At 39.1% G+C, this 10,655-nt stretch overlaps 1 protein-coding gene across 1 annotated transcript in view; it reads right to left on the bottom strand.

The window, feature by feature from the left end:
• The window catches only part of TXNDC16 (thioredoxin domain containing 16), an 81,314-nt gene that overhangs the window by 12,022 nt on the left and 58,637 nt on the right, over nt 1–10,655 (bottom strand). The window contains exons 15-18 of the mRNA XM_023514489.1: nt 8,723–8,891; nt 8,241–8,377; nt 6,140–6,224; nt 4,809–4,947 (exon numbers count right to left, since the gene is read on the bottom strand). Coding sequence (XP_023370257.1) covers nt 4,809–4,947; nt 6,140–6,224; nt 8,241–8,377; nt 8,723–8,891 — 530 coding nt within the window. The remainder of the gene's footprint in view (nt 1–4,808; nt 4,948–6,139; nt 6,225–8,240; nt 8,378–8,722; nt 8,892–10,655) is intronic.

Raw genomic sequence — 10,655 nt, 5'->3', positions numbered from 1 at the left:
TCACGCAATGTTAGTTTGTAGAATGTAATTCAAACACATTTTCATGTCAGTAGAGACTTAACTATACTAACTAAAAACTATCCATCTCAAGCTTATTTTTGAAGTTGAAGGGAGTTATTTTTGAAATGAAACTGCTAATAGAATTTGAGAATAATTTAAAGGTGCCCCCCTTTTATAAGAATGTAACATTTCTAATAATTTCTTATGCTAAAATCTGGACCAAACTAGCCAATACTCACATAAGAAGCAAATAAAATTCCTGTTATTTTTTTCCTCTAGCATAAAATACTTTAATTTTATTAATAGACATGTAATTGTACATATTTATGGAGTACACAGTATTGATACACATATATATTGATAACATAAAATTTTTGAAACATATAAGCTAAGAAGATATGTTCTTAAAGATATGTTCCCTCTTTTACTGTCTGTAATTGCTTACAATAAAAATTAATAGAACTCTACTTTCTCCAATATTGTGGATTTTTAGCATAATTAAATCAATAAAGATATGCTACACAAATCCAACTGCCAATCTCACATCCTGCAGTTTATAATAACTGAAAGAATTTAGTAAAAAATTAGAAATCTATTTATCATTTTTATGATTAATTTTAAGATGATCATCGTTCTCCTGAGATTCTCTTGTGCTAAAGTAAAATTTTCTGTGCCTTTCTGCTATCAATCTGTCTGTTGTTAGCTGACATTCAGTGAACTGAACCTTCAGAGGGAGGAGCAGCATCTTTCTTTCGGCCTCTATGCTTTTTTTATCTCAGAAATATTTCCTTTCTCCACTTTCCTCCAACTCAGATGACAGCCCCGCTTCTAGTCTCTCTTTCAGAATGCCCAGGTTCATGAATTGTCACAGTTATGAAACTTGGAGCAAATCGCAAACTCTTTCCACTCACTCTGTGAGTTTAATCTATAAAATGAAAGGACTGAAAACATATGTAATTTTTTTTTTTTTTTTTACGAGACAGGGTCTCACACTCTGTTGCCCAGGCTGGAGTGCAGTGGTACAATGGAGGCTCAACGCAACCACGAAAACTTAGGGTCATAAGATCCTCCGAGCATCTCAGACTCCTAAGTAACTAGGACTATAGGCACACGCTACCACATCCAGCTAATATGTCTTAATTTTTGTGGCAATGAAGTCTTCCTATATTGCCCAGGTTGGTCTCAAACTTCTGGCTTCAAGTGATCCTCCTACCTTGTCCTCCCCAAGTGCTGGGATTACAGTATGAGCCACTGTGCCTGGCCTCATTTTTAAAAACATGTTTGTAGCAGATAATTTGTCTAGGCTGTTAGTAACAAGAATTGAAAAGAGCAATAAACGGTGCTGATATATTTAGGATTAAAAATAGCAATGACTTATAATAGTAAAGCCTCTACCATTTTTCATTTTTAGTTCCATAGCTATTATTTCATTCTCTGGAAAGACCTGTGATCTAGATAAACCATGCTGCATGAGATAAATAATCCCCAACCCACAGACAGGAAACCAGCAGAGAAAGGCCAACTTGAAAAAGTCACACAGCTGAGGACAGGGAAGCAGAGGGCCTCTGAGAACTCAGGCATCCTGCTCACCGGCTGCCCATTTCAGTGGATCACACTAAAAATTCAGATGAAAGACTTTATCCTTTGAATGGCACCAACCACTTATCGGAATACTGGTTCATCCTCAAATGCCCAAATTCTGGTATCCCACCTTGCCCTGGTCAGTTCTCAAAACAGCGTCTCTCTGCCAGCTCTCATCTTTCTTTCCATCCTCTCTCTTGCACTCTCAACATCGTCTCATACTTTCCTTTTTCGTGATTAAAATCTTAGGTCCCTTTTCTGCAAATTGTCCTATGTTGTCTAACTACCATCTCTCAGCCTTCTAGTGAAGCGTGTCTGTCTACAAAACACTGGCAGTTCTCATGGAGCCAGCAGAAACATCGGGGAGACAGGCCCACCACTGCTCCACTTAAACGTCCACTGACAACTACAATGTTCAAGTAACTTATGCCAGATGCAGAGTCTACAGAGAAATAAGACACTTTCCCCGCTGTCAAAAGTTCATCCTTTAGGCAGGGGAGGGACAGCCACACCAACTGCTGAGATCCATGGAACAATCTAAGGTCTGACAATAAGGAAGTCTACTGGCTCAACACCAGACAAGCTAAACACAAGGCCGAGGAGCTCATGGACAGGCTGAGAGACTGATACTGGGACTGATACTGGGCTCTGGCTAAAGACTAAGATCTCGACAGGCTGACCTGTGTACGTGAGCAGGGATTCCAGACGCAGGGCATCCTGGGGACAGGAGGGAGCTGTGGAGGCACACTGGGGAGCAGCAGGTGAGAGACGCACGCTCGGGCATGCACGAGGCAGGTGCAGGTGCGAGGCCGAGGCAAGTGCAGGTGGGAGACCGAGGCAGGTGCAGGTGGGAGACCGTGGGTGAGGCCTTCGTACATTTTCTAGCCCTTGGGAATACTGAGCAGAGTTTTCAGTCAGATTAGTGATATGGCTATGCATGTTTTCAGAAAAATGATTCCCGGGAATACGAATTTGAGAAAAAAGGCCAGTGATGGAGCCTGGTCTTTCCTGTTCTGGAAAGAAGAACCAAGACTTCTGTCAATTTACAAGTTTACAAGGAAGGCTTGTCATCCAATTTATTAAAGTAAAAATTTCAAGCCATATAAAAAATTATTACTAACTGGTCATCCATTTCCCTTCCCCCTCCAGATGAAGAAACTATAATTTCTAAAATCTATTTAATTTTTATTGTAGCTGTTCAATATTTAGTTGAATTCCACAAATCAAAATATTATAAACTCAAACGCTGTCACAATGCTTATCAATCTGCTTTAACTGTAAACAGATTTTAATAGTCAAGTTTACCTAAAGTTTCTCAGGTTTAAAGAATATAATCTTAAAGAAAAATACTAGGTACCAATTTTTATCTATCATATAGGCCAAGACAGAAGAGTAAAATGATAAAAACCTAAGGTAAGACAATACAGAAATAGTTATCAGCTGGCCATCAGATCATGCATAGCCATATCACTAATCAACAACGAGCCTGCAGTTTGGATTAACAATTCAAATGCTAGGACTTTACCTAAATACATAATCATGGACACACCCACAGATTATCTACAAGGATGTTCCCTAAATTAAAAAAGACTAAAGACAACTTTTAATTCCTTAGTACCACAAAATTTATGCAGATATTTAAAAAAATATGCATAACTATCTTTTTAATGAAAATACACTTACTATGAGAAGACATGTACATATACACAAAATTTTTTTAAATCTTGGGGAAAACACATTCCCAACTTTAAACTTGGTTAGTGAAGTTATGGATGACTATAATTTTCTTCTTTATAGTTTTCTGTGTTATGCAAAAAAAAAGTTAAAGGTTTATAATAATTCTAAAATTACACTATGTATATGCTAAGGGAATATTAATAATGTGTCATCAAAGACAAAAATGTTACTTAGAAAACTACCTCATGAAAATATTAATTCAATGATTTAATTATAACCTATAACTGTAACAGGGGAAGAGAAGGCACAAAAAGACTTACTAAAGACCAGTCATTTATTTGGGCTTAAAGTGCAGGGTCCTGAAGACCATTGTGACAAAGGACACAGAGGAGGACGTTCACTCAGCGTTTCTGGCTGGTAACTGGCTCCTCTGTCACTTTACAAATGCAGAGAAGTATCAATCAGTCTATGATATTCAAGCTATGTCAGATGTAACCACAGACAAGTGAAACCTAGAAACCCAGGTTACAGCTGCCCCGCCCTCGGCCTGCTACTGTATGAGTGGCGTGCACACTGGATCACATGGGCGACAGTGATCTCAGAAGGTGACAAGACCTTCTTTTACTGTATCTTTTCTGTGAGTATCTTTAGATACCCAGACACTTGTCACTACGTTACAGTTGCCTACGGTACTCAACACAGTGACACCTCGTCCAGGGCTGTGGCCTAGGAGTGACAGGCCATACCACACAGCCCAGGTGTGCAGTGGCTGTGTAAGTGCACCCTACCCTGTTCACACAACAAAATCTCCAGATGCCCCATTTCTCAGAATGTGTCCCTGTGGTCAAGTGACGTGTAACAGTACAAACAAAATGTTAGAAAAAGCCTTTCCTAAGACAGCATTTTGTTCTAAATCTGTATAAACACTAAAAATAGCGGCTAGCACTTGCTGTACATTTGCCGCTGGTTCACCCTGCACGTCACAGAGCGCCGTGCACCCTGGGTCACCCAGGCCACAGTGCTACCCACAGCAGGTGCCGCTCTGACCACGGCTTGCACACGTGCAAAATGAAGAACAGACAAGTGAGCACACAGGCAGCAAGAAATAAATCGAGGCTTTGAAGCCAAGCAGACTGGCTTTCTGGAATGAGCGTGCTTAATAACCAGCATCACCCTGGATGAAGTGCCGTGGACTTCTGCCACACTCAGCAGGACACGTAAACTCTCTGCAGAGAGCTAGAAATCTGTGCACATAACGAGTGAGCAGCAGAGCAGAGTGCAGCGAGCCAGGGCATCTCCGGCTCACAGAGCGTCATCCCTGGGCCAGCAAAGGCTGGAAACTGAGCATCAACAAAGGCTGTGTTCAACAGGTGGTGTTTTTGTTTCCAATGACATCCTCATTCTAAAACATACCAGTGTGACGTGAGCGCTCCTAACTCTGTATGAAATCAGCACACTGTACCCCATAAATGCATTAATGTACACATGATCTATGTGTTTATGATTCAACAATAAAAAAAATATATAAGATGAAAAAAAACCATGCTCACAAACGTCTCCAGTAACGCATCTGTTATTATCTGAACGAGGTCCTGCGTGCGGCTGCCGGCTACTGGGATGCTTTCTATCCTGCCTTCTTTGTGTCTGGCAAGCAGCAGGGCTGGAAGAGTTGCAGCATATTTATTTGACCTATAGAAAAATGTAGATTAAAATTCACAACCAAAATGTAAAAAGTCATCAAAACACAAAAAGTTAGGCCAGGAAGTCACAGTGGGAGGCAGTGAGTGGGAAGAAGCCGCACTGCTACGGAAAAAATGAGCTAAATTTCCAGACAAACTTATTCTTCTATACGAGGCTATCTGAGAAAGCTTAAGAGTTTTGACAACCTAGATTAAAACAGAGTAACAAATAATCTAGCTAAATCTTTTCCTACACAATTTAGTCATCCAGAAAATGTCTAAATAGGATTTGGAACACAATGAATGGTTCTTAACCTTTTGAGGCTGCCTGCTACACTGCTGAATAAGGTGGTGGCCACTTGAGAGACAAACTGTCAGGCACCACTTAGGCATTTTAGTTTTATTTTTATTTGCCCCTTGGAAAAGTCCTATGAGATAGGCATTATGACCCCCTTTCACAGATGAGGAGACAGAACTGAGAGACTAGTAAATGGCAGACGCAGACTTCAAGTGAGGGGCTCCCCGCATAAAGTCTGCTCCCGACACTGAAGCAAGGGCCCAAATCCACCCTCTACCACAACCACTTTTGCTAACTAAACCTAAAAGAAAACTCTCTAACTAGGAAAAATGCTTTGTGTGAAATTACTAGTGTGGCAGTCACATGTAATAACTTAATTGGTGCCAGAACAAAGTGCAGACATCACAATATGCATTAGTGGAAAGCTCAGGCTTCAGATCACCTAGGGAAGCCTCTCAGCTGACAGGGTTATCAACAAGACAGACTCTGATGGGGGCGGCGCCTGTGGCTCAAAGGAGTAGGGTGCCGGCCCCATATACCAGAGGTGGTGGGTTGAAACGCAGCCCCAGCCAAAAACAAAAAACTGCAAAAAAAAAAAAAGAAACAAAACTTACTCTCTTACTTACTCTTCAAAACCTATGACAACTCCAAAAAAACAAAATTACAGGTAATAGAATCCAAAGAGGAAAATTTTTGAATCCGACTGCCCCTGGGGAGGCTCTGGCCTAAGGTGAAAGAATATCTCAAGAATCTAAACGTCTGGTACTTTCCAGATCTCCTTAGAAGGAAATTAAAAAAGTGTTTATGTGGCTGTGCTGTCCTCCTTCATGACCTGAATAAAGGCAAGCAATACATGACTTTGTGTAGCTTCTTCCACCCTAAAATTAAAAAACAAAAAACTTACAGTATCGAAACATCTTCTTCAGAATAAATCCCAGTGATAACATATCCTTGCAGGTACTTTCCAGCTTCACTGAAATATTCTTTTGCTATAAATACATAGACAAGACAAAAATCTGAGACCCTGAAAATAATGTATGTGACTCAATTGATGAAGACAGAGATTTAAATAGATGGCAGCTCTTCATTATTAATTGATTACAAAGATAAATATTTAAGTGCAGACCTCATACAACAGTGGTTCTGAAATAAATCTGTGTCTTTTTCCTGACATTTGATTACTAAAGAAATGTAAACTGATGCAATAAAACTATGGTTTCCTAAACAAATGTATTCTAAATATATTTATACGATTCGCAGCACTCCCATCAGACAGAGTTACTGAATAAATATTTGTTGGCTTTTCTTCCTAAGGCAGGGTAAATAGAGGCAGCTGCCCTACAAGAGCCTGAAAAGAGAAGCAGGTTTGTAAAATGATGTGCACTCGCAATCACAAAATCTAAAGTGCTTATAAGCATAAAAAAAATACCTCTAACAGTGTCTGTGCTAGGATCATGCAATTTTGATGGATTTGTGTCTTATTTTTCTATTTTCTGTAATGTGCTTTCATTACTTTTCAACTTTCATTAATTTGTCTATCAGGTTTTGGTCATTTGTTAGGACATACTCGAAATAAAAACTATGATTATATAAATCTACATGAATGTATGAAAATACACATTTTCATAAATAGCATGAATAGTAACATTTTGCTTAGTACAACAAAATGTCTATTTTCATAAATAGAAGCATTTTCTGGATTATGTTAATGACTATCTTTTAACCAAGAAGCAAAAGTGAATTAAATCATTGTAGTCAATGAGAAAAAAGCAGAGGTTGACTTATAGGTAAAGGATGTATTCTTGCCAGATGAAGGCCAAATGACAGCTCAGCTTACACACAAGCAGTTCACGGTGGCTCAAATACAGAAACATCAATGGAAGGACTGAGTCGCGAAGCAGCCGCTCAGCCGCCAGCCATGCTGAACACAAAGCTCTGTACCTCAGCAGCCAGCACGAGATTCATAACGTAAGTGCTCGACACGTTAGCGCTCGTAACCACATGATTACTTTCTTTAAAAGGGCACATACTTTCCACAAGATTGAGAAACACTGTAGGAAGCAAACTTACTAAGCTGGCTCAGCCAGCCAGTGAGCAGCATTGGGAACTCACTTATAAATTTCATGAGAAACTCGTTAAAATATTTTCTTTAGCTTGTGCTATACAAAAATGGAAAAGACTCACAAGAAAAAAAGGCAACTAGAAATCTATACTTATTACATAGCCTAAAATTCATACAAAGACTCATAAATAAAAATATTCTTTATATATAGCAAAGATGGAAAAGCATAAGTATTGTTTGTAAACCACTGAATTATAATCTATATTAATACAGACTCATTCAATCAAATATGCAGCCCTGGCTCAGCACCTGGCTCAGTGGTTAGGGCGCTGGCCACATACATGGGGGCTGCCGGGTTCAAACCCAGCCCAGGCCTGCTAAGACAACAATGACAACTACAGCAAAAAATAGCCAGGCGTGTGGCGGGCGCCTGTAGTCCCAGCTACTCGGGAGGCTGAGGCAAGAGAATCGCTGAAGCCCAAGAGTTTGAGGTTGCTATGAGCTATGACGCCACAGCACTCTACCAAGGGTGACATAGTGAGGCTCTGTCTCAAAACAAACAAAAAACCAAAAAAAAACCCAAACAAAAACAAAGATGCAACCATGTTTATAAAGAACATTAATCAGATAGAAAAAATAGGACTCAATATTAAATAAAACAAAAACAGCAAGATGCCCAAGCGATTTTAGCCTAATTATATTAAAACATGGTAAATACGCAACACACAGGTACATAGGAAAAAGATGGAAGTAATTACATCAACATGTAATAGCATTTTTCTTTGAATAATTAAATTATAAAATTTTTGTTTTTTCTTCAAACTTCTCTGTATTTTCAAAATTCTCTATAATTTAAAAAGATACTCTTTTAAAAAAGACTAATAAGCCAGGAGTGTTTAACTCTACACTGTGCTGTGGGACTTGAAAGCTCAGCTCCACTTACCTGCTGTCATGACTGGGCTGAACAGTCCCAGCACTGACACGCCGGCAGAGGAGGCAAGGTCTTCACGGAACTCGCCACTTAAATATTCCTCTGCTTCTCGGACTGACATTACGGTCACCGGACAGGAAATCCTGTTGCTGGATGAATATACAACTACATTAAGATTAATTTTTAAGAATTGTCTCAGTTTATAAGAAAATAAAACACATAATATGTATTAGCAAACAATGTATTATGCAGATCAAGTATCTGACCAAAAAGACAAATATTATGCATTTAAAAAAAAGGCCTCATTAAACAAAATTACTATCTCCCCCCCCAAAGTGATGCAATGTACACAGAATTCCTTATCACTCCTTACTTCGTGATCTCAATTCCAGCATCCTCCTTACCCTATTCAAAGTATGTCAACAAAGCAAGACAAAACGGAACTTGTGCAAACCTAAGCATCGAGAAATCGTAGAGTGAACCTGAATACTTACAGCTGGATAAATTTCAGGAGCGCTTCCGTTCCTAACATGCCAGCGTAAGATACCGGGTTCCTGCCTGCCTTGTACAGCTTCACAACAGGGAATTCAGTAACATTCTGCTTAGTACATACGTCAGACCAATCTGCACAGTTTATTCTTGCAAGAAGCACGGTGGGTGTGCCTAAATTAAAGGGAAACCCATATTTTGTAATTATTAAGGATGAATGCAGAAAACTCATTTGCTTGACGTCTTCAATACTTTTATCTCCCATTCTTAGTTTAACTTCTCAGCACGAAACACCATTCCTGCTTAAACCTCTCTTTCCCTTGGTCTCTGCCGCCTTTCCCTGTGGGCTTTTCCCCACCCTCTCACTCCTCCGTTTTGGTCCTTGTGGCACTGTCTGCGGCCAGTGGAGTTGGGAGCCCCTCCACGCTCAGTTCAAAGCCACCCTCTCTTCTTGCTCTACCTACACCCTCGGGGATGACCACCCACCTCTAGTCTAAGGTGACCAGACGTCCCAATTTTTAATAATTTGTCCTGTGTCTTGCAGTGTTTTTAAAAAAGTCCTGATTTTTGGAAAGAATGTACGACAAGCTAGGGAACGGCAGAACGGGAAGGGAATGGATGGTTTTCAGCTGCCATGTGGCTATTTTGCCAGGATATGAGTTTTATATTATTTTTGTTAATTTTATAATGTTAACTTTAATAATAACAAATAATTGTTGAGAACTGATTATCGAGAACTGCTTATCAAAGTTCGCATTGTTGATCAGTTGTTAGAATTTGACCACTATTGTTTGGACTTAATGAACAATGGCATTTTTGGCAGTGGCAACGACGAAAACATTTTGTAGCTGTCTCTCAGACGATACACATCGTATTGCGTGCTAGTGCTAGTTAAACAAGTGATGTCAACAAATCAGCTATTCAGATAATCTAGGTAAGCAATTTATTTATTTATTTCATGAATTTAGCAGACAGTACTCATATTATTTATATTTTATAGTGGCGGCAAAAAGTCTAGCGCCAGCATTGAAAGTGACACTTATGATTTATGAGGTATCATTATTAAAAAATATATATTGATAAGGAAAAGGTTAAATCTTGAGCATCAGCAAAAATCACAATAAAGAACAAATGGTTAGAAATATTTCATCATTTTGAAACAAACCATGTTCCATACAATAATGCACTAGTAATTGTGGGATACGTGCTGTCCTTACCAGGAACTAATGCTGTGACTGAATGCGTTTTTTTTACGGTAAATAAAGTGTGGACATCAGAAAGATCACAATTAAGTGTTGAGACTCTGAAAGTCATTTTATGTGTGAAATACAATTTAACAAATTCTTGTGAAAAATTTCATGACCTTTTAAACAACGACAGCAATCTACTAAAAAAAATTCACTCAAACGAGAAATATGCCAAAGAATTAAATAATACTCTACATAATTTTTAATGTATAATATTTGTAAACTGTACTTACATTGAAATTTAAAAAATATATTACAATACTATTTTTGCGTTCTATGAAAATTTTTGTTGCTCCATATAGACCAAATTTTTAATTAAGAATACCGCCCACCCCACCCCCACCCCACCCCGGTCAATGGTGTCCCGGTTTACCAATGTTAAAATCTGGTCACCTTACTCTATTCCCATCTGCACCCTAACCAAAGAAATCCATGTCTTTGCTCCAGACTCCTCCTTGAAGTTCCAGAACCATGTAGTCTTCCTGCCTTCTCTGTTTCCTTTGACTAGAAACATCCCCAAACTCGACATGTCTGAAACCAGATACGGTTCTTTCCTGCGTGTCCTGGCGAATGCTGCCGCTCTCGTGCAACTCAGAAAGAGACATCACCTTTCACACCTCCCTGGGCCTAAACTCTTTGCATTTAATTAATCAGCATGTGTTTTCAATTTTACCACCTAAGGTTTTTTTTT

Source organism: Otolemur garnettii, unplaced genomic scaffold (assembly GCF_000181295.1).
Source record: "Otolemur garnettii isolate 467f Iridium unplaced genomic scaffold, OtoGar3 scaffold00054, whole genome shotgun sequence".
NCBI lineage: Eukaryota > Metazoa > Chordata > Mammalia > Primates > Galagidae > Otolemur > Otolemur garnettii.
Note: the sequence above shows the minus strand (reverse complement) of the source record. Positions and strands in the feature narration are given on the sequence as shown.